The sequence below is a fragment of the Cimex lectularius genome, unplaced genomic scaffold, assembly GCF_000648675.2.
Source record: "Cimex lectularius strain Harlan isolate CLEC.00 unplaced genomic scaffold, Clec_2.1 scaffold176, whole genome shotgun sequence".
NCBI lineage: Eukaryota > Metazoa > Arthropoda > Insecta > Hemiptera > Cimicidae > Cimex > Cimex lectularius.
The window spans coordinates 407501-433173 of NW_019392891.1; the positions used below are offsets into that span (position 1 = coordinate 407501).

The window sequence follows — 25673 nt, forward strand, 5'->3', positions numbered from 1 at the left end:
TGAAGTAAAAAAAAAACTTTTTATGTAAGGTTTTGGTTGAAATGAAAAAACTAGGGCCACGAGCGGGATTCGAACCCACGACCTCCGGGTAGATACGCTGCCGCTCTACCACTTGAACTATCGTGACTTCGATCCACTCGTACACCAACCCCTATCTCTTTGGGTACACTGGGCCTCTGAGAAGTCCCCTCGAGTCGTTCCTCATGGGTCTCAACATCCATGAGTAAGTAAGGAAACATCTGCCCTATCGGGAGTCCAACCAGATTCCTGGTTTGGTCGCTGTTCCCTTCCTCTAATTCGTTTGTAAGTTTTGCGGATGTTCCTTCTATGAATCTCTTCTCGTGCTTCAAACCTGTGGTATTGTTCCACCTCGTTTTGGATTCATTAAGGATCCATTTTAAGATATGTCCTCTTTAGTGGCAGAATGTTAAGTTACAGTAGGCTTCAGGACTCAGAGTCCATGTTGGCCCCCTCTTTTCGTTGTCACTATGCCCCGAGTGGGCAGGGACACATGCGAGGGTCAGGTCGTTAGTGTCACTGATCTCCATCAGGGCCTCCATGCAGTTCCAAACAATCTTTGCCTTCGCCTATCGTGACTTCGATCACTCGGACACCAACCCCCATCTCAACCTTCAACCTTTCGAATTTTCCCTCCTTTTTGCCATTTTTCAAGGAGGGAAAATTCAAAAGGTTGTAGATTGAGATGGGCGTTCAGGTCGTGGGTTCGAATCCCGCTCGTGGCACTAACTTTATCATTTCAAACCAAATCTTACACAAAAAGCTCAATTAATTAAATTAAGTAATTTGGTCAATAGACCACTAAATATAATGGATTTAACTATATTAATATGCTCAAGTCCATTTGATTGGTCTTTGCAATTTGATGTAACGTGTTGAATTTATAAATGATATGGATCATGTGTTGTGAAGGGTGTTTACAGCCATTGTTCTTCCAACTATGATGACTACTCTCGTTTAGTACGTCGCGAGCTCATCTCATCATCAGTCATCAGGGTGTCTTATGTCTGTTCATAGGGGGTATTTCTTTTGGTTAAGGATTGGGCAACTCGATTGGGGTGAGAGGAGAGTTTATGTTGGAATATGAAAGCTGTTTTTGAAGGGGGATTTTGATGTCGGGTGAAGAACGTTATTGTAGACGTAATAACGAGCATTGACTATGATTCTGAGTACTTTGGAAGGACTGTTTTATTGGGATTGAGGCGCCGTTGAATAGGGGCGCGCTGGTGTGGTCGCAAAAAAATAATGAAAATAAGTAAATAAACTAAAATTGAATAAAACCCCTTTACCTGAGGGTGTGTACTCCTCGCCAATCTTCTTTTTAGAAACCAGGAATGCCATAACCAAGGCTTTGGATAATATGATGGCTTACTACAACATCTGCTAGGCTCCGTCCGAACCTTTTCTATCGGCGACTGGCGGATATCACTCCCGTGATTTGAAATTAAAAGAAAACTGAACTTTTAAGTCTTGAAGTAAGGAACGCTGACACTTCTTATGTTCGCACGGAAACACGGACATTTCTCTCGGACGCATGAGAGCAAGTCAGTACGGGAACCAGTTACGGACGCATCCCTTATCAGCCCGTTTAGAGATTAGGGAATGTGGCAGCATTTCAACGGAAACATAAATATTTACGCCAAATACTTTGACGTAAACAGGGATGTAGAAGGTTCAGCGGTGCTCATCAGTTCTTTTCCGTACGTCCAGATTGGTTTTAGTATCGTCTTGTAAATTATCAGATTGTTTTTGTTGAAACGTTAGATCTGCATGACAGTAGTTTACAGAGTAGTCTGGATTGTTGATTAAGCGCATGTCGTTTTAATCGTGTGCGTTGATTCCAGGTTGGAACCGAAGGTAGCCAGCCTATTTTTGGATCGGGAATATTACATCATGCATCCTTCCTCCGCATGCCGGACACTTACGCGGGCTTTGGCTCAAAAGTAAGTGTCCATGTGTCAACCTCGCGTGGCCTATCTTTAAGCGAGCAGGAAAGGAAGAATAAAATATCAGTTGAGGACATTTTGTATTGTAGAAGTCTTGGAGTTTATGGACAATATTTTGAACTACCGTCGGACTTATGAGTATTCTTATGATCGCACCTAGCACAGATTGCCGTTCTAGTACCCCAAGGCAATAATTTTTTAAAAAGAAATTTGTATAGTATTTGTGTCGTGTTTTCGTTAATTTATTGGACTGAATGTCGTCCTAAGAAAGGCTTGTTTGACTCTGAACGAGGAATATCGCGTACACTGGTGCGAGTTTGAGGCGTCTGGAAATTAGAAGTAATTTATTAGCGAGAATGTCGATTTGACACAGTTCTATGTTTGCATAGGGTAATGATGTACAAATATTTATCCTATTTTTTCTGCCTATTCTGTAGTTGACAAACTTAGTTCAAATGAAAGACTAGCATTTTAGGATATCAACTTAGTTTTCATACAAAACCAGAGAGTCAGTAATATATCGAGAAGCTCAAATGGCTGCAGGTTGTAAAACCCGCGTGAAAGGCCAGAAGAAAAAGTTAAACCACACAAGATGACCTCAGCTTTTTGACGGCCTCTAATTTTTCCACATTATGTGTGTGTGTATATATATATATATATATATATATATATATATATATACATACACAGTGTAATTTAAAGAAAATACAATAATAATACCTTATTAGGCGTTTGGGGGATGAAATAATAAGCCAAATTGTGTTGCTCTGTAAAAATACAAAAGAAACGACAATTAGAGCTATTATTTGTATCAGATTTTCAACACTTGAAAAATGATCTCTTAACTTTTTATCTACTCTAAAGGTTAACCTCCCTCTTAACAATCGAGTCGAGGTAGTGCGCGGCAAATTTCAAAATTAGTTTAAACAAATATAAATATGCATGTAACGTCGATTTTCTTTTACATATATATAAATTCCATGTCATAAAATTGGTAATTTTGTTTTGGTAACTTTGTTTATTGGTAAGAATTACGCTCTCGTTGCTCCTTGACATAACAGCAATTATCATAATTCAAGTATGACGATACGATATTATAAAATGTGGTAAAAACTCAAATGGAGCAAGATCCACGTCGTATAAAGTACATTTCCTCAATGGCATTTCTGAAAGGCGTTCACTTTGAAAGAACTGTTGCTTCAGCCGTTTGCTGGTGTTGCTCGGCTTTTGTAAGACTGTTAAGTCTGTAAGAGGATTTCGATGAAATTAATATTTTTAGCGCTGAATTCTATGGAATACGAAAAGAACCAGTTTATACGTACGTTCAAAACATGGTAACATTCATATTCTTTTTGTAAATTAGGACAGATTATAAGTATTGATTTTGTTCGCTGTTGAAATACTTTTATTTATGTTTGTCGAGCTATCTGGCGATATTTAATAAAAAGAAATAAAACGGAAAATCGGCGGTGTCTTTTTAGACACAATTTTGAAATACTTCGATCACGATTACGCTTATTTTTTAATTTAAAAACATATTTTTTCCCCAACCTACCAGATTGTTTACCCCTCCTTTAATCGAAAATCAGTATTATGGAGAGTTAGCATTCTTTCTTTTTTAATAGAAAAATAACTCCTTTAGTTAGATTTGTTTTATGTTGCTATTAAACTTAAATATAATTTTAATGAATTTGTATTTCCTCCGAAATATATTGCGATTGTTTGTTACATCAGGATCTTGGTCCAAAATTCATAGATTTTTGCTGTACTGCCAAACCTTCTGCATTTATTATACCTTCCTGAAAGCTCTACTTTCATAATATTAGCCCTGAAGGGTCCAGTAGGGTCATTGTTACCTATGATGTTTTTTTTTTCTTCTTTTCATCATGGTTGGTAATAGGAACGGCTTGCTTGTTCTGCGAATACCTGATAAGAAGAGCTGACGCACCTCCGCACACGACAGAAGGTGTTACTGCCGCAGCGTTGGTGGAGAGGCAGCCCAGACCCGAGGGGCCAAGACAACCTCGCTCCCCGCTTGCCCATTCCGAGTGGTCGGGTCCGCATTAAGCATCGAACCGTATGCCGCGCGCAAAGGGTTACCTAAGCCGAAATACATCAGCCTGACCTCCCGCGCAGTGTCTAGATAGAGAAGGCCACTCTATCTCTTAGAATAGTGGGGCTTTCCTAGTGTAGAAACTACCGGATCCGCTCCGGCTGCGGTTTTGTTTAAAGTGGAATTGCTAACCACCGCCTAGAGGAGACTGCGTACGGTAAAACCCTCTAATCGAGCTCAGCCTACACTACGTGCAAAGAATACTCGAGTAGGAGCAACCGATTCACAACCCATTCCCACCCGCCACTACGCACGCATTCGAGGGACTTTTCAGCATAATCATAGCGTCCTCAACGCTTATACGTTGCCGTCCGATCCGCCGTATCCCGTGAGGCCGTGAATAATGATGGCCATGCGCAAGTTTCGTCGAAGGTCATAGATAGAAGACAGCCTCTTCTCTAAGTACCCTCCAGGGGTCTCACCACGGCCAACTACGAGTCCATTCCCATTGTAACAGAGGCTGAACCTTAAAACATTTCTGTTACCACGTAGTACAGATAGTTATGCATCCTCCCTCGTCTATGCAGACAGGATCTGGTGGCCTAACCCTCGTGTGCCTCTAATAAAGCACCCGGCGCGTCGCTCCATGCCGACCCGAGACCCTAACCATCCCTAAGCCTAGATACAGCACGGTGTCGGCCGTTTCCTGAGGGCTTCGTTTAAGACACTATTGTCTTTCATCCTAGTTGCGGGCGGATTGCCGATGCGCTGGACCATCAGGGGTGCCGGCAACATCGAGGCGTTCCCCAGGAGTCACTACCTGGAAGTCGAGGTTGGTCTTGTGCCTCCCAAAAATGAATAAAATATGGTCAAATTGTAATTTATCATAACACAAGTATGAATAATAAATAACAAATAATGAATCTCAAAAATTCCGGTGCTTTTAGTGTCTAAACGTAAAACAGGCGTACCTCTCATATTTCACCCCCGCTATTATTTATTTAAAATTCAATTCGAACCCTCATCAAAGATACGTGTAAAAATTAAATATAAATGTAACATCGTTTGATTTAACTATTCTAAAAATATGGGAAATGGTTCATGCATATTCGGAAAGGTGTCGGCAAGGGGATAATAACCATGGCATATTTGACATATTTCCATGCCATTATTTTTTTCCAGAATCCGAACGCGTCTCCAGTCTTTATCATGTGAAGGGCCATAACGAGGCATAAAATACTGTCAGCAACCTCATTTTATAAGTTATCTATTGAGACCGATAACTCTTATTTTCTTTGAAATTACGCCTATATCTTCCGATATTCTTTGGTATTTTCTAAAATCGTTATACTTGTGAATATTAAACAATTCTTCAAAGATCTCTTTTAGATTGCATTTGTATATCAGTGGAACTTTAAATTTTATAAGTAGAGGCCGAATTTGTACGCAATTGCATATTCTTTTAATCATATTCTTTCCAGACCATGGACGATATTTAAACGAACCATAACTCGACGGTAGAGTGGTTGAAATTTTATTCCGTATATTTTTGCATATTTGAATCCGCAAATTTTTTTTATCAAGAAGAACATTTATAGTGTTAAATTAAGGCGATTCGCTTGTCAAGTTTCTTAGGTTTTAAAAAAAAAATATCAATTTCACAAGTTGTGTTTTTAGCTTAGTCTATTTCTGCAACCATCTGGTTGCTGCTCTGTTTCCCAATGCTTTAAACCCAATGTGGTGAAATCGGTTTTTGGCCCAATTTGTCTTATTCATTTCGTAAACAATGCAAACTTCCTCAGTTTGTTTGTAAGTTCTTCAGGTTTTCAATTTTTTCTTTGTCTAATTTATTTTGATTGTTAATACTTCTTGTTTTTCTCATCTAACAGAAATCTTTCTTTGCGCAAATCGTATTCTTATAGCGACCCTTAGCCAGCTTTTTTTATATTTATAATTATAATCATAACGAGCATTTCACCAACCTGTAGCTCCATATGTTTTAAGAAATGAATTTAACCATTAAACCCAGCTTTTGTTTCAAACAAATGTACCAGTCTTTAGCACTACAATCTAAAAATGACAAAATTACACGCTTTTCTTCCCTCAGGTGATTGTGAAATCTCACAATTTATAAAAACGTTAAAGAAAAAATTTAGATTTTATATAAACATATTTAAACGGTTCAAATGACTGATTTCAGTACTGGTATTTTAGGTTATTACATAGGCTGGTAAACATCAGCACAATAATGGTTTTCTGTACTATGTTCTATATTATACGATTATTCGAAAATCATGAGATGCGGTCTGGTGTGACGTAGTTTTCAGAAAAACATTTTTTTTATCGTGCCAACGTTTCGATCATTATTGAGATCATCTTCAGGCTCAAAGTGTTTGCTATCTGCGTATTTGTGCCATTCTTGCGTGTCGTGTTGAGAGTGCCAGTCACACCAGACCGCATCTCAGATTAACGAATAATCATCGACTAACTATCACTAATCACCACACATTTCTATATTATACTTTATTTTTATAACAACAGAATCACATTAAAATAAATAAAAGCTTAAGCTTTTCTTGACACTATCTTTTAATACGTATCCTTCTATATTTTAATACGTACACGCATTGGACATACTTTGCTTTGGATGTTTATCGGCCTGCAGCAAATTATGTGGGGTGATAAGATCTTCAGAGATCATAGGAAGCAAGAAAAAATTTTGGGTTGTGCCGAGCTGTCTGAGGATTATTCTATCATCATGGCCTGTTTGTTAAAAACAAAAATTAACACAAACACAGAGAAACATAATATTAATTTGTATATTTACTTGACTTACTGTGATAAAGAAAAACGAATTTTTTTTACGGGGTATGGTGGAAAGGATACTAGGAAGCGGGGTTTATATTCCCCAGGCACTGCAGCCTTCTGGCTTATTGTACCTTCCTAGTTCCTTAGTTCATTCAATAGACTCAATCCTTCTTCTTAGAAGTATCAGGTCATTGACTGCTGCTGCAATTTGATACCCTAAGTCTTTTCCGTACGTTAGGTTAAACCTCCATTGAGCTGTTGCTTCGCATTCGAAGATGATATGAGTGGCTGTTTCCTCCTCCTCATTACATAATCTGCAAATGGGGTCATCGCTGTATATATACCCATGTTGTGTAGATGTTTTCTCAGATACCAGTGACCGGTTATTAGTCCTACCACTCCTCTGAGTTTGGCCCTCTCCAATTGCAGCAGTGTTTTTGCCAGTCTCGGTGAGGGTTGTTTCATCATACGTTTACTATGTCTGTTTTGCTTAGATCCATTCTGCGATGGAGGATTCTATATTTGTTTTTGGTATCCCAAGGGTAGGCTCGGGGCCAATGTATGGTCTTGCAGATCCTCCTTTGGCCAGTCTGTTTGCTTTCTCGTTACCCAAAATCCCCTGTGCCCTGGCACCCAAGATATCATCAGGTTGTTGTGTTTCCCCAGGTTTTGGAGATTTTGGATGCATTCACTGACTAGTTTTGATGTGATTCTTTTGTGTGTAACCTCTTTTAAGATTTTCCAGGGCACGAGCATTGATTTCCGCTTGAAAGACCGAAGTGTACATCCCTAATGAATTAGACGCTCATGTTTTGGGCTTGTACAGAAAACGCCTGATCCGGTTTCTTCGTTTGTTTTGGAGCCATCTATGTACCACATCATTGTATCTGATGCTCTCTTGTATTTTTCCTCTCCTTTATAGTCCGTTGTCTGATTTTGTTGATTATGGTTGTATATCCGAATTGTTTAGTTCCTTTCCAATTTAATTGTTTCTGGAGCCTAAATGAGCTTGTCCTAGCCTCTCCTTGTATAAATATTTCCAGTGGAGGTAGGTTTAGCAAAGTTTCTAATGCGTTTGTAGGGGTTGTTCTCATCGCCCCTGTGATACATAGGTTTGCTAATCTTTGTAACCTGCCTAATGTTTGGGTAGCTACTTTTTGTTGAGCTTTGTTCCACCAGATTAGTGATGTTTAAGGGGTAGATCCACTAGTACCGATTTATTTTATTATTATGATTTTATTGTCAGTTTCTTTGAGAATCGTCATAGTGATCACGCTGTATATGCAGATTCGTCTAAAGCCTTCGATAGAGTTGACATTGATATTCTTCTGTTCTAGTTGAAAATCCTTGGAGTAGGTGATCCTTTGTTATCCCTTTATCGAATCATTTCTATTTGGTCGCTCTTTCTCTGTTCTCATTAATAACTCAGTATCAGAATTTTCCAAAATTTTCTTGTGTGTGTGTGGGGGGCGGTTCTCACTTCGGGTCCACATTATTTCTCGTTATTTTCAATGATGTCTACAGAATATTCATAGACTGTAAGTTTTCTTTCTTGGCGGATATTTGAAAACTTTTAACTCTTCAACTCAGGATTGTGTCAGTTTACAGGGGGAACTGGGCTGCCTCATTAATTGGTGTGAGCAGAATCGTTTTCCTTTGAATAGTGACAAATGCAAGGTAATTAAATTTATTAAAAATATCTTCCCTCGTGACTTTGATTGTTTTAATATTTCATGGGCAGAGATTGGAAGTGGTTGACACCATATCCGATCTTGGTGTAGTTTTCAACAGAAAGGGCGAATTAAGTGGTATCAAGCTAATTCATGGTATAAAGAATCTTGGTTTTATTACTAGGTTTTCTGGAGAGTTTAAAAATGCCTTGGCAGTTAAAATGTTATATTAATCCCTCGTAGCCATCTGCAATGTGCAAGTGCCGAGTGGTCCACTTTCCATCTCGGTGAGATTATCGACTTAGAAAACGTTCAAAGGAAAGCACCCTGGATAATGGCCTTGAAATTTGGTCTTGCAGATCTGAATTACTTGGAAAGATGGTCTAGAGTCACTTAGCTCCCGCTGTGTTTCTGCTGATCTCATTTGGAGTTGGAAAATATGGAATAGGGCTCTTGATATCCAAAATTTATATTTATCACTATGTGCGCCCCGCAGATGTCATGTATCAGATTCCCCGCCTTTCCGAAAGAAAGTCCCCAGCCCATGAACTAATTACCCGTAAAATCCTCCGAAATCTACCCAAAAAAGCAATAGTGTACATTACATCTATTTACAATGCAATTTTTCCCACAACCTATTTCCCGATCCAGTGGAAACTATCTTTAATAACTCCAATACCAAAACCACACAAATCCCCCAGTGCCCCATCCTCTTCTAGACCAACAAGCCTCCTTCCTATTTTATCCAAAATCTTTGAACGTATCCTCCTTAAAAGACTAATTCCTATATTCGACTCTGAAAACGTAATTCCTAATAATCAATTTGGGTTTCGAACTCTCCATTCCACTGCTCAGAAGTGCTTCAGAGTAGTCCATACAATACAAGTACAAGAAAACAAACAATACTGCTCAGCCGTATTTCTGGACGTTACGGAAGCATTTGACCGAGTATGGCACCCCGGCCTCCTCTATAAGTTAAAATGTATCCTCCCTCATTCCTACTACCTTATGGTGAAAACCTTCCTCTCAGATTGATGGTTTAAAGTATGAATCGGTACCGATTTTTCATCTATCACACCAATCAAAGCTGGCGTTCCACAAGGAAGTATCCTAGGCCCAATCCTCTACACCATCTACACTGCTGACCCACACATCCAAACACACAAATCATAACCTGGACGATACCGCAATCTTATCAACACACTCCAATCCTATCCTAGCAACAGAAGCACTCCAACAACACCCTAACCTTATTACCAACTGGTGCAATCTGTGGCGGATCAGGTTAAACGAACAAAAAAGCCAACAAGTACATTTACACTCAAACGACAAGCCTGTCCACCAGTGTACATTTACAACAAAATAATACCACCATCGAACCAAGTCCGCTACCTTGGGCTTTACTTAGATAGTAGACTTACTTGGAACCCACATACACGATTAAAACGGCAAGAACATAACAAAAGATATGGACTACTCCGACACCTTCTTGGACCAAAATCAATACTAAGCATACATAACAAACTAACGGCCTACAAAACACTCATCAGACCTATTTGGACCTACGGAGTCGAGCTGTGGGGCTCAGCCAAATCATCCAATATCCAACGAATTCAGTCTTTTCAATCTAAAGTTCTCCGCCGTATCAATGCTCCCTTCTATGTCAAATCAAACGATCCATAAAGATCTTAAAATCCCTTTCGTCAAAGATCTTATCCAAACACGCTTCTTCACTTTTCACTCTAATCTCTCCCTCCACCCTAACTCACTAGCCCTAACTCTTTCCTCAACATCTCACCCTTACAATTCTCCACGCCGTTTAAAACGACGCTGGCCTCGTGATCTTCTATCTAACCCACCGAATTAACTTTAACCCCCCTCCCCAGTTAAACAAAAGTTGGTTTCTCTCCCTACTGCCTCCTGGTCTGACAGGTCTGTCAGATTTGTTTATAACTAACTATTTGCTCAATGTATATTATGTACAGATAGCAATAAATAAAATAAACATCTTTAAAAAAAAATGTGTGCCTCAGCGACCACTAAGGAACCATAAATTGTTCTTGGGAATATGGAATAAACTCCCTTGATCATTATTCCGCTGAAATAGTTTATTTGGATAGGACAAGGATTCCTTTCATTCAGTTAAAGTAAAATTAAAACGTATATAAGCCAGGAATCCTTAAACCATGCGTTTTTGTTTTTATAGGTTTGTTGGTTGTTGTTGTTATAGGGTTCCATTCTTGCTGTGCTTTTTCTGACTATTTCTCTTATAGATTCACTCTGTTGTAGTTACAAATAAATAATAAGGTACATGTGAATTATTCAGAATATTTATAACTAACTTCTAAAAACATAATTTGAGTTTTATATAAAAGTATTCAATTTTTAAAAATTTTAAGCATTTTACTTACAGCGACTGAGTTGAATTTAAAAAAAAGTGTTCAATTTTTGTAAATAACGGTGAACCGTTTATTTTTTAATCTTGTCAGGTAGTCAGGTACATTGAATAGAAAACCAGAAAACTAATCCTTTAGTAAATGATTCATTAAAAGTAAAAACCAGACTGCTACCTATTGAGCAATCAGTAAGCATGTTCCGCCAACTTACGTTCTGAGGGCGCCACTGACTCTTGCCTCTTTTTTTCATTTTGTTCGCTTTTTGTACAACCTTAATAGTCTCTATTGCCGCAATTGAGCTCAACGTGCTTGCGGTATTAGGGATAGAGATAGGGATAAGATGGCGGCCACAAGGCTTACTGCACCTCGATCTAAATAGTCCTATTATGCTCCTATGTTAATTAAAACTCAATGGCCTGCTTCCGGCTATTAACCAGCGTCCAGAGCTTTCCCAACGGTTCCTTCGTGTAGGATCTTGCTTGTAGTTTTTCTTGTTCTAGTTGCAAGAACCTGCACCACACAGACCTTCACAGAAACATAGAATGTGCTCTGCGGTCTCCTCCTCTTCCTGGCAGTATCTGCACAGTGTTTCTTCTGACTGTACTCCTATCCGGTGTAAGTGGTACTCCTATCATGTGTCCTCTTAAGTGGTAGTGCCCTGTCAGTAGTCCAAACAGAATCCTTGTTCGGTTGCGGTTGCCTTCCAGTAATTCTTTTGTAAGTTTTGCGCATGGTTCTATGAATCTCTTCCGTGCCTCATACCGGTGGTATTGTTCCACCAGGTTTTGGACTCATTAAGGATCCATTTTAAGATGTATCCTTATGTATAAAGTTATTTTTCTTCTTCTTCTTCCTCTTTTGTGATAGGCTATTAGGCCGCTGTAGGGTTCAGGACCCATATAGTCCACGTTGGCTCCCTTTTTGGCGAATGTGTCAACCTTTTCGTTGCCTCTATGCCCCAAATGTCCAGGGACCCATGCCAGGGTCAGGTCATTGGTATCGCTGACTTCTGTCAGGGCTTCCCATCATTTCCAAACACTCTTTGCCTTTGCCTCGCATGAAGCCAAGGCCCTGAGAGCTGCCTGGCTGTCAGAGAAAATGGCTATCTTCCGGGAATGTATTTCTAGCCTTTTTATTTCTCTGGCGCATTGTTTAATAGGTATGATTTCAGACTGGTAAACTGTAGCGTGCTTACCAAGGTTTACCGTCAGTTTGGTCTTGGGTCAGAAGACCCCAGGTCCCGTACCCTTGTCGGTTTTAGAGCTGTCAGTATACCAGTAGGAATTTGCCTTTAGTGGTGTTTTCTTGGTGCTTGGTGTAATACATACAAATGTGTTTTCCCATAGCAAGAGGTTTTGTAGGTTGTCTTTAGTTTGTCTCTTCAGAACCTCCGGGGAGTCGAGCTTGAAATAATGACCATTCTCCAGTGCATGTGTGGAGAGACCTGAATTTCACTTTTTGTGTGCACAGTCAAGCCTATATTGACTCACTTTATCAAATAGATATTTTTTGTTTAGTTTGTCCAACGCATTGTGTACTGCGGTTTGCACTTGATACTCTGCGCTTGTTGTAGAGAAGCACTGGTTCTTTTCACTTTAATTTTGAGTTAAGGAAAACTAAACTGTTCTTATATGCAATGGTAATTCCCACGTTGTCTAGTTTGTTTCAGAAAAGACTTTTTAATTTTGAGATGTATGAAATTGTTTGGAAACAGGCTTGCTTCTCAACCTCGGTAGAGGGTACTTTGACATTGCTTTGAGTAGATCCCTCATCGTTTTTGTTCATAAAGTCATTTACCAAGACCCTCCAGTAATGATTAGTTTTTAACATCTTATGGACTTTACTAATGTTCTCATGAGGTTTTTAGAATCACTCAATCCTAAGACTCTACCTATTAGATTTCTGGCACAATTTAATTTAAGTGAAAAAGATTTTCGTTGACCATCTCTGAAAAATACGTATTAATTAATGTTTGTGTTTGGCGCTTGCCACCTACAAACGCTTGTTAATTTTCTCGACATTTTCTCAGTATTATGAAATCTAATTCCAATTTCCGTTAAGGGGAAAATTCCTATATTGTCCCAAGTAATGGGTTCGGTTGATTCATCCGACGGAAAACAGTAATCGTATCAATTTTTTTTAGACCGCCAGGAAAAAAAAAGAATCAGCTTTTGAGGGCACCTTAATTAGGTTGAGTTGAAAAGCTCGTTTATTCCTCTAAATTCGGCTTTTTAATTAAACCTTGACGTGAGCAAAGAGCGAGGGAGGCTGTCGAGGGGGGAAATCTGGAAAAACTTAAGGTTGATTTCACCTCAGAAAAAATATATATTTATAATCTTTCGACATCACAAATTATCTTAGAACGTATATATGTATGTATATATATTTACGATACTAACAGCTTAGCATATTAAGAACTAAAATATACAACCCAGCGAACAAGCAAACAACCGAGAATGGATAAAAAATACACATACAATGCAAACTATTCCTAATAAATTTTCCTCTCCACATTCTGCTAAATATGAAATACCAAGAAATCTCTTGTAAATCTTTATAATGAATGAACTATTAGTATTATGGTACAGGATATTTCGAAATCCGTAAATTTTTCCTAAGATGTTACATGAATATGTATGTCTGAGAGGGAAAAAGCTTTAAAAAAAAGTAGTGGAAGAGACAAAGTGAGTGAAAGAAAAGAGAAAAAATGAGAGGAACGAGAAAGAGACAGAGCAGCCATATTTAAAAAAAATATAAACCAGAAGGGAAAATAAAGGGAAGGAATATAAGAAAACAAGCGCAAAGAAAGAAACAGAGTGTGAGAGAGTAGATTCTAAATTGATAAATATACGATAAAGTGAAAGTGAGAAAGAAAGAGAGGGAGAAAAGAAAGAGAGAGAGAAAAAGCAGGGAGAGAGAGAAGGAAAGAGAGACATACAGAGAGGCATACAGAGATAGAATGACAATGAAACAGACAAACAGTCAATGAAGGATAAAATCGAAAAAATATACGTGTAAATGGGAAAGATAATATAATTAGAAGGAAAGAGAAAAGGCTGGAATCGATTAAAAAAATTAATGAAAAAAAAGAAACAGAATTTGAGAGAGTAGATACAAAGCTATAGGGAGAGAACAAGAGATAAGAGGGAGGGAGAGAGAGAGAGAGAGAGAGAGAGAGAGAGAGAGAGAGAGAGAGAGAGAGAGTGAGACAGACAGACAGAGTGAGATTGAGGAATGGAGAAAGTAGAAGTTGAAAACAAAAGAGAGAAAAATAAAAATTATAAGACGGTTGGGAAATAGACACAAAACAGTATTCAATAAAAAAGAAGGATAAAAATGAACTAAAGAAAAGCAATGAGAGAAAACGTGAGATAAAGAGAAGAAAAGGAGCAATAGAATGAGTTTGGAGGGAGAAAAGAAGCATATGGGGACATTACAGTTGGCACGAGAAGAAAGTAAACGCAGATGGAGAGAAAAAAAAGAGAGAAAATATTTTTGTTTATGTTCCTCAGTAAAAGTGTAGCAATATATTACTAACGTTATTAAATCTTTTATTATTCTTTTTTAGATGACCACATACATTTGGGCTCATTTGATTATGTTTTTATGTTTTTTTCCACTTTCGTTGTTCGGATGCTTTCCTGTTTAACTACTTATATATGTATAACTTCGTGTATAAATCATATTTTTCTAATTTTGAAATAATACAAAAAACATTCATAAAATAAATGAACTAATCATTTTTAGTCAAAATATTAAATTTGTCAATATGTAAATCTCTAATAATTCAGAAGAAATGTGGATATATTGTAATACTAACCTTCTTTTTTTGTTATACGTTTACTTGTAAACATCGTACTTAGTATAGGCAAAGTTGAATATCTGTACTATGCGTTTCGTAAATTGAATAGAAAATAAGCTCTCAGTGCGCAGGATCTGCAGGGGATTGTAGAAGTGGTGAAACGATCCTTGAAAAGGGGTAGTTTCGGACAAATTGATAGTGAACAAAAAAAAGGTTCCTCAGGTCTTCCGCTGCTGACCTAGAAAATCCCCAAACGACTTTCAAACCAAGTTCGAAGTTCGTCCCAATCAATTTCAAGTCGTAAATATTTTTATGACCGTTGTGAGTCTCCAGGTGGACATAGTGCCTTATAAAATTATTGTTCACTATTACGAAAAAGTTTTAAGCACTCCTTGAATACGAATTTTCTCAGAAAAAAAGAAGATATTTTAGGACAGGATTTTTCAACTTTCTTTTCCGATATCGTATATTCTGCTTAAAAATGTGTTCCTTCTTTAAATTTTTTCCAATATTCATGGCAACCAATGGAAAGCTGAATCATTCTACTTTCAATTTATCGCAATACGGATTAGATTTTATGTTAATTTTTTTAAAATTTATACAGGCACAATTCTGCCCATATGTGCGTTTGTTTACATACATGTGCAGAACCACATCTATGACTTCCCGCTTTAGTAGCCTGGGGTCTGATCCCGTACCACCGTCCAAGTTAGGTTCGAGGGGATATCGACAGTCATAACACGCCATCATATGTACATATTGAGGGTCGATGGGTACTTGCTATTCCGCCGTGATACTTTGCCGTGCTCGAGGAGAATTCTTATATTGTGCTAGTCGCTCCCTATATAGAGCCAAGGAACGCCCTTCAATTATGTGGAACATATTGAGCAAACTTTCTCTGCATGCCGGGCACATAGTTGGGAGGTGAACTTTTATAATCTTTACACGTATTTTATTTTTTTTCCTAGGCAATATTCAAATCATTTCATGTTAGAAGGGTTTAAACCCGTGAAATGTTTCAAGCGGATCAGTGCAGGCTTATAATGACTACTATAATGTAATTTTACAGAAAAAGCCTGAAGCATAATTTTGGGGAATGAATATTTTTTGATTTTACTAAAATTTTGAATACAAGGATTTTGTGTTTGCAAAAAAACCAACATATTTTTTGTCTTGATTTCTTGATAAAAAAAAGTTGAACCTAGTTTGTACTTCCCACCGTCAAGTTTGTATCTAAGCCGGTGGATTAAATCACTGGATAGGTGGGACAAAGATTATCTGCGAAAAGATCTTGGATTCCGTTTTTTGATGTTACGTCAATTACTTCCCTAAATCCTTAAGGTACTTCTTATCGACTTTATGCAGATAAATACTCTTTGAATAATACATTTTTTCTCGATCTTTTGGGTTTTTGACTTTTGTCTGAAACTGCGTGATTTACGAACTGAATTCTTGCTCCAATCGACCCAATAGGTCATTTTACATCAAATATGACAAAAAATTATTTTTCTCGATATTTTCTCGTTGTTTTGCGTTTTCTCAAACAATACGTGGTTTACGAGGTTAATTCCTGTTCCAACCGACCCTGCAGGTCGTTTTCATCGAAATCGACAATAATATATTTACCGATTTTTTCCTTTTTATTTTCGTTTTCCTCGAAAAGGACGTGATTTATGAGCTTAATACTTGCTCCAGTTTTATATAAAAATGACAATGAATCTTTTTAGATATTTCTCTTTTTTTCTCGTTTTATCAAAAAGTACGTGGTTTAGGAGATTGATTTTTGTTCAAATCGACACAGCAGGTCGTTTACATCGAATAAGACAATTAAAAAATATTTAAATTTTTTCAGTTTTTTGTAAAAACTACAGGTCTACGAGCTTAATTCCTGTTCCAATCGACCCAGCAGGTCATTTTACAGCAAATATGGCAATAAATTTTTTCTCGATATTTTGCTGTCATTTTGCGTTTTTCTCAAAAACTACGTTGCTTAATTCCTGTTCCAATTAACCCAGCAAGTCGTTTTTTATCGAAATAGACAACAATATTTTATCGATTATTTTCGCAGATGGTTTTACATCAAAAAAGACAAACTTTTTCGATATTTTCCCTTTTATTCTTTTGTTGTGAAAAACTACATCCCTGTACGAATCGACTCAGCAAGTCATTTTCGTCGAAGTCAGTGGAAGCAAGTCGTTTTCCATTTAAAAAATTTAATTTTTTTCCCGGTTTTTTGGAAAATATGTGGTTTACGAGCTCAATTCCTGTTCCAACGGACCCAGCAGGTCGTTTTCCGTTGAAATAGACAATATTTTCACCGATATTTTTGTTTTTTCATCACTTTCCTCGAAAACGACGTGATTTACGAGCTTAATTCCTGTTCCAATAGGGCCAGCAAGTCGTTTTCCATCGAAATATACGATAATATTTTTACCGATTTTTCGTGTTTTTTCTAGTTTTCCTCGAAAACGACGTGAATTATGAGCTTAATTCTTGCTCCAATCGACCTAGCAGATGGTTTTACATTAAAAATGATAATAAATCTTTTTCGATGTTTTCCATTTTTTTACGTGTTTATCAAAAACTACCTGGTTTACGAGCGTAATTCCTGTTCCAATCCACCCAGGAAGTCGTTTTATATCGAATAAGACAATACAATTTAGAAAAAAAAAATTTTTGGTGAAAACTACGAGATTTACGAGGTTAATTTTTGTTCCAATCGACCCAGCAAATCGTTTTTCATTGACAATAAAAAATTTCGTTTTTTTTCGTTTTTCTCGAAAACTACGAGGTTTATGAGCTTAATTCCTATGCCAAGGACCCAGAAGGCCGTTTTTAAGACAATGAAACAATTTCTACATTTTTTAGGTTGTTTACGCTGGTTAATCACTACTTAAATTACTAGTGGCAGTTCAGTATTTATTTGCCCCTCTCTCTCTCACTCTCTCTCTCTCTCTCTCTCTTTCTCTCCCTCTCTCTCGCTCTCTCTCGCTCTCTGTCCCTATTTCTCTCACTTTCTTTCTTCCTTTTCCACTTTCTAGTCTTTGGACGTAGGTGAAATTATACCTAATTCTCATTCATTCTATTTTTCTTTAATTACTTCTTGTACATTTAACGTAGATTTGTGATTGATCCTTTTTTTGTTAATTTTTAGTGAATTGAATGAATATATTTTTGTAAAAGGACATATTTTTATAGCTTACCAGGCTTGAATCTCTGTAAACACGTTATTCATAATTAATTATTCATGGGAACGTTCCTGAATAAACTTTATTTTTCATTTCACTTCTCCATCTTCACGACGTATCTCCAGCGATATATTTGACCTTTTTTCCCATAAATTAAATCAAATAAGAATTACAATTGAAATCCAAATGCTTTCTTACTTCAACTCGATTTCACTACCATTCCGAGTGATACTCCTCTCCTAATTAAAATGTGATTTTTGTTAGCGGAAGTAGAAATTTAATGTTATTTTAACGGGTTATTATTTAAGTCAGACAGATTTAAGTCGGTAACTCCCAAGGTAATATTCTTGGTCCTATCCTTTACTAAAACCTAATAATAAGCACTTAATACCATCATAACCACACATGAAATTTCGTCCTTTAACACAAATTCTAACCAAGTTATCGCCAACATCCAAAAAACACCATGAAGTTATGAAGTCTAAATGAAGATGTACTTAGTGCACGATTTCATTAAATAAGAAGTCTTACCCAATACTGTACTCCAACAACAAAAGTACACCGATTCCAGTTCAAGTCAAAAAGTTAGGACTACCAAGGCAGAAGGCTGACCTGGAATCGCCACACGAGACTTAAGAGACAACTACTTATCAGATTTGTACTACTACAATGACGTTTAGGAAACATTATACAATACTTTATTGCAACCAATTTGGACAGACAAAAGTGCAACTGTGGGGTTGTGTCAAGCCATCCAACATCCAGTGTATCCAAACGTTCTATCTGAGTACTACGTTGGTTTCTCATGGAAGGTGTCCTGAGGGTGCATCGCTGGCATTAATGTTATGATCGGTGAACAAACGTTTTGTAATATGGTACAAATATAATTTTTTTTACGAGGGTTCGCAACAGCAGAAGTCATATAAACCTCAGGGTGCCGGTGTTTTTGAAAGTTGATATGTCGGATTCGAATGCAGGGCCGCTGGATTAGAACCCGGGACCTTTACCTTATAGTGATGAGCGCCGTGTCAACGTCTGAACCGTTGCGGCCACCGACGCCGCCAATATAATATTATTGAAAAAATTATTATTACTTTTCCCGTTGATTCTCTGTCTTGAAATATTTCGTAATGTCTGCTTTAAGTTGTTGATTTTTTAAATTAATTGGTATGTGTAAAATCACTACATCTAATTGTTGAGTCAGCAAAGAATAGGATAAATCTATGTATATACAGAAAAACTGTAGTCCAGATTAATTTACAAAGCAATAACATCATGCTATTAATATTAATTTTTTATATGCGTTGGTGTTTCTCACTTATACGACTGAGATTGAAAAAGCAGGCCTATTTAGCTTTTATAAGACTTCCTTGTATCGTTCTGGAAAAAAAAATTGCCAGCGGCTCGCAATCTTCCAAGGGTTTCCGAGATGGCCGAAGGCGAACGGGAAACTTCTCCCGTTGTAAACCATAATTGAGAAAGGGGGGAAAGTTGAGAAGCCCCGACGAGAATAGCCACAATAACCGGCATCCCCAGAGGTGTTTCTCCACCACGTGAAATCCAATTTCAATAAGGTTTTGATTTAGAGGAGATCGGTTTCGAAAGAACGGACCAAACGCCGAACGGAAAATTTACCCTAAAAAATATCCATGATTACAAATGAATTATTAATAGATTGTTTCTACCGTTTTGTAATAAATATAGCATACCGGAGAGCCATAGCTTGTCAAGAAGTTTGATTAATAGGCCCGGTTTCAGTAGTTGAATTTCCTCTACAGATACCCAGAACACTTTCTTCTGTGGGCAATTGTGGTGCCACAGTTAGTTTATAGGGGTGTTGGCGGCCTCCTCTGCTTCTTTACAAAATCTGACGGGTTGGGTTATACCAATCTTCTTGAGACATCCATTCAGTTTGCAATGTCTGGTCAAGAATCTTGTCAAGATTCCAAGTTTTGGATGCATTCTGTAGTTTCTTTCCTTCAACAATTCACTAGAATGTTCTTGGGTTGTTTACGTCTAACGAAAGAATTCCACTGTTTCGTCATTTTCAGTTTTTTTTTGTCTGCGATACTCGTGGATAGTATGAATCATTATGCCTCAGAAGGGCCCAGACCTATCAGCAGTTTAACTATTTCCTTGCAAGAGCGTCCGCTGTATAATCCCACATGTCCTGAGGCCCAACAGAATGTAACTTTATTTTTTGTACCTAATTTATTTAGTTTAGTTTGGAATTTTGCACTATTTTTGTGGTAATAACTTCGTTCGTTCATGTCTTCACGGCTTTCTGACATGATAGCTATATTCTTATTTTTACAACCTTTGTTCAAATTGAACTTTGTACATCTCTCAACTGCACAAACATCAGCTTGGAATATACTGGCGTATTTTCCCATGGATTCTGAATATCTGTTTCCAGACTACTCCTGACCTGGTACCTTCTTGCGTTCTAGATTCGTCCGTACACCAGCCGTTCAAAAAGCACGGGCTTTTTCCTCTTTGGAACTTTGCTTGAACCCAAACATCCCGTTTATAACGACTCTTGTGGTCATGAGTATGGCCGTGACTGTGACTGCATTTTAGTTTTAGTCCTGTAGGAGGTTTCTGTATGATAATGTTAATTTGTTGTAATCTGTGGTCAGGTTTTTTAAAATCATATGAAGCAACCTGTTTTTTTATTACCCGTATTTATTTCGGGGCTCCCAAGCCCTGTGACCTGCGACAACTTTTTTGAGCCTGAAAGGCCAAAAAAATTCTAATCATGTAAATACCTATAGAAAAGTCAATAAATCTGGGCATAGATATGGTAATTTTTTGCTTTTTGTTTAAAAACAATTACATATGATTTTTAAAACAATATTATTAAAAGTTTCGACAATTTACACCCATCATCAGCATCTTTTTTAATTAAAAAAAAAAATTATATAGTTTCTAAAAAGATGTACGACAATTTGGCAACAACAAGCAACCTTCCACCAACTTGGCTAGGCGGGTTGTCGATGCAAAATGATCATATATCTTTTTAAACAAACTATAATACGGAAAATTTAATAATAGATTAAAGGATGATGATGTTGGGTGTAAATTCCCGAAACCTCCAAGTAAATGACTTTATTTTAAAAATCCACATGGAATTATTTTTGTTCCGTAACAAAAACCAAAAAATTAAAAAGACAAATTTTAGTCTTAAAAATATCTATGTTATTTAAAAAAGTGCATAAAACGTAAAGTTGATAATAGTTTTCTGTGCTGTCCTCATTATCATATGCTAGAAAGGGCTTAATCCCAATATTGTCTCCATACCAGCTGTGGGACAATTTCTCATCGCTTATGTTATTCAAACGCATGAGAGTTTCTGTATTTTAATAAGTTCTCTGTGCTTCGTTTTTTTCTTGACATTATCGGCCAAAGATATTGCGACGTAAGTGAGGTCTCACCGTCATGGTGTATACCCAGTTTCTGGTCTGCATCCCCAGTTTTTTCATGCTATTCTTTCGCACACCATTAATGCTCGCGTCGCTTTCTTAATAGTGATACACATATGTTCCCTAAATGCCAGTATTTTGTCTGGTGAAACACCTAGATGTTTGATTTCACTTTTTACTACACTATTGTAAAATATATTTTAAGCATACAATAAGAATTTTGATGAAGCTTTGCATGGTCTTCTGAGTGAGGAAACCTCTCAAAATTTAACGATTTCCTGTTTGCCTACCTTAATAAATGTATGAAAAAACTTGTTTGACAATTTAAACATGATAGGTTGTTTTTGCTGCTGAATTAAATTTATTTATACACCGTATTCTTCTCTCCAAAAAAAGTTAAATAATGAATGATGTCATGAAATTTTAACAGGTTCTAAAAGCTCGGCGAGTAAAACGGTATTTTCTTAAAAGTCAACCCTTTTAGGATAATATTAAAACCTTTGACGTCAAAAGCTAGTTAAAAAGTTGACAAATTTATAAACATAACTAAGGATTTATATTACATTTTGTTGTTAGTTTTTTGTACTTTTTTTTACGGACGTTTGTTTCTGGCTTTGGCTCATCACCATTTCATTTGTTCGTCGGTGGTAACTTTACACTTGGTTTCTTTAATCAACTCGACGAGCCAAATCTTCCTTCCTGAGAATGCCCTTACCTCCGGGCTTGGTTAGCCACTCAACTTTTCCTTTTAAAGCACCGAGAAAATAGACATCTCTCTGAGTTAGAAAAATATTTTTTATTTTTTAATTAGGGTTAAAATGTTTTTTTTCTTGAAGACAATAATGGCAGAAAAATATACACATACAAGGCGTCTTTTTCAGATGGCCCGGCTGAATTTCTCTTGAAAACTAATGACGCTATAAACAAAAAATACGTGTCTAATTTTTTTAGTCTATTTCCAGATTTTTACCTTTTTTTTGAAAAATTATTACAGGGAACCTCAGGTGTTTATTACGTTGAACATTATGCTGCAGCTAATCTATCGCGTCTTCGGCATTTCACATTATTCACTGTGTCTAATTATTGGAGAAATCTCACAATTCCATAAGTAAATCGAGAAGAATCTGTGCTTGTGTGTCTTTCTCTGAACGTTCCTCAATAGATACCTCAATATATACTTTTCCTTGTCCAAATTTTTTTATTATTTCAAGTGTTAAGTCATCATTTTTTCTGTGTCATGTCGGAACTAATAATTTCGAATATCTCGTCTCAAAAGTAGGTCGCGTTTTAGTATGTAACTGGGTGAAATATCGCCAGGGAGACCGATCCCGTCTTGTCGTTTTGATCCGCCTGGATTATCCTTGGCCGGAGGACTATCGGCTTTAGAAGGATCCCCTTTAAATCTGGGAATTACGGTCAACCAGCCGTTTCTATTTCTTAGCGATATTGTAAACTGTAAATAATTATTGAAGAAATGCAAAAAGGCAAGTTGTAGGCTCACGTGTAGAATTGCTGAAATCTTCTTCATTTTTTATGAAAGGACGAAAGGACGACTACTATCAAAATACTTAAGAGGGAGAGAAAGATAGATAGATAGAGAGAGAAAGGGAGAGAGAGAGAGAGCGAGAGACAGTTAGAGAGAGAGAGAGAGAGAAAACGGTCAATCTGTAGAAGGGGAGATTAAAGAGAGAGGCAGACGAGAAAAAAGTACAGAAAATCGACGAAAAATGTAAAAAAGAAAATGCAGAAAAAAGAGAGGTAAATGAAAGAAAATGGTAGAGTAAGAGCGACAAAAAGTAGAACTAGATAAAACCGTGAGAAAAAGATTAAAATTTAAAGGATGAAATAAAAGAAAGTTGAATAGCGAGAGAGAGAGAGAAAGAAAACAGCCATTATGTAGAAGCGGAGAATAAAGAGAGGGAGACGAGAAGAAAATCGTACAGAAAAACGACGACAAGTGTAAAAAAGAAGATGCAGAAAAAAGAGAGCTAAACAAAAGAAAATAGTAGAATAAGAGCGACAAAAAAGTAGAACTACATAAAAAATGAGAAAAAGAATAAAAGGATGAAATAAAAGAGAGATGACTAGAGAGAGAGAAAAAAAATAGAAAGAAGGAAGGGGGGGAGGGAGGAAGAGAGAAAGAGAGAGAGAGAGAGAGAGAGAGAGAGTGATGGATGGAAATAAATGAAAGAATACACAATTGATAAAAAGGCAAAGAAAGAATTAAAAATATAAGGGAAAAAAGAGAAAGATGGAGAAAGACAAAGGATACAGAGAAAAAAGACAAATAGTGAAAGAGCGCGAGAGAGAAAACGAAGAAAAAATGATAAATTACTGGAAGGAAAAAGGCAAACGAGTAGAATAGTACTGAAAAATGAAAAAAGATTGACAATTCCATCGAGGACAAGTTGGAAGGTTGTTGCCTATTAGAAGAACGGATAAGTCTAATGTGGCCTATTCGCAATCAAGAGCGAATCACAAATTCTGTTCTTTCCAGTTCCTCAGCTGGCCATTTACGTACAACTTGCTTAATTTCCTTCATCCCATCATCTTGCCGCCCACTTTCGTTTCATTATATTTTTAACATAAACGACCATGTCATCCGGGCGGAGAGGAAATTGATCCGCTCTTTGTGGATTGTTTGCCGCCAAATTATTATTATTTATACTTCTATTAACGTCTTCATATTATTTTTTATAGTGCCTGATTTTTCTTATTTTTGATCAATTATTTTCAGGTTTTAATTTTTTGCTACAGTAAATTATATCTGGTCTAGAATTTGCCATTATCAATTATTAATTGTTTACTATTTACAATAATTAAATCTAGCAACCACTAATCTAAAGGGCCATGAAAAACAGGATTTTGCGATCATATTTTGATTTAAAGTTTTTCGGTTTGTTGTTCTACTACTACTATAAAAGGGGCATCGGTGGCCGCAACGATTTAGCCGTTGACACGGTGCTCATCACTGTAAAGTAAAGGTCCCGTGTGCATTCAAACCCGACATACAAATGTTTGTTTTTTCCAAAAATATCGGCACTCCGAGGGTTGGCACAACATCTGAAAACGAACCTTCGTTAAAAAAATATATATTTATTTTATTTTATTTATTTAGTAGCGGAATTTATGCTAATTTGGGCCCACTCATGCATCCACCGACTAAAAAGTGAGTGAGTGAGTGAGTGAGAGAGAGGAGAGAGATAGAGCGAGTTAGAAAGAGAAAGTTAGTAAGAAAGGAAGGAATGATAAAACTGCAAAAAAATAAAACAAAAGACAAATATAGTAGGAGAAGTGAGGGAGACCACACTTTTAATTAAAAATGTCAATATTTTGAAAAATATTTGAATTTATTCATTTTTCAGGTGACCACCGAAGGTCCATCTTTGTGTGTCAACAAGCCTTGCAAGCCTCTATCTGACACACGTGGCGTTTCATCTTCTGATGAAGTAAGTTCCTATTTACTGTTTAGAATTATTTGGAGGTCGTGAAATGCGGTCTGGTGTGATGTAGGTTTAGGAAAACATTTTCTTTGTCGTGCGAACGTTTCGATCTTGGCATCTCAAGTGCTGGGCACTCGCAATATGACGCACAACCGTGACACATCTACACCGAAAACACACGGTTCGAGCCTTGAAGATGATCTCAATAAAGATCGAAACTTTGGTACGATAAAGAAAATGTTTTCTAAACCTACATCACACCAATCCGCACCTCACCATCCCCAGATAATCATTAATTAAAGGTCACTAATTATCACACATTTTTACTATTTACATTTCCAAAAAATGTCTTGATCAACTATTTTTACGAGAAAAAACAAGTATTGCTGATTAGAATCGTGGACGATTCAGTTTGTATTAAGTATCGCTAATGAATGCAAAGGCGACAAACCATTACGCGACTTCGTTAATGAATACAGAATCCGAGCTGGAGCTGGAGAAAACAATTATATCGTTTAGCATTTGAATAACTCGAGATGGACCGTAATCTCAGATGAGTTTAAACGATCCGAAATGGTTTGAAAGTTATGGTGTTCCATTTTAAATTAAAGATTTGAGTATGATTTTAGTAAAACCCTGTATAGATTTTACGCTTTCCATTACCTGGCTTGAAGTTATGAGTTGGTAGTATAGATAAAATAAGCAATAAAGTAAATATTTATTTTATTATGGTTAAAAAAAATTAAATTTGTATCACTTGTGAGAAAATTTACAAACATTTCAGTGATTATTTTATAATATGAAAAAATAATATTTGAGGCATTCCAAGGACAGTAAAATAAGAAATTTAATGCTGTCGACCCTCATCAATCGACGATTGTGTGCTTGGGAGTTGATTGATGTCGATGTGAGGGATGAGGAAATGAA

At 36.9% G+C, this 25673-nt stretch overlaps 1 protein-coding gene across 3 annotated transcripts in view; it reads left to right on the plus strand.

The window, feature by feature from the left end:
- The window catches only part of LOC106674187 (ras-GEF domain-containing family member 1B-like), a 358252-nt gene that overhangs the window by 155061 nt on the left and 177518 nt on the right, over positions 1–25673 (plus strand). For all 3 annotated transcript variants that reach the window (XM_014406767.2, XM_024229102.1, XM_024229101.1), the window contains one exon: positions 24669–24752. In XM_014406767.2, the coding sequence (XP_014262253.1) occupies positions 24669–24752 (84 nt within the window). The remainder of the gene's footprint in view (positions 1–24668; positions 24753–25673) is intronic.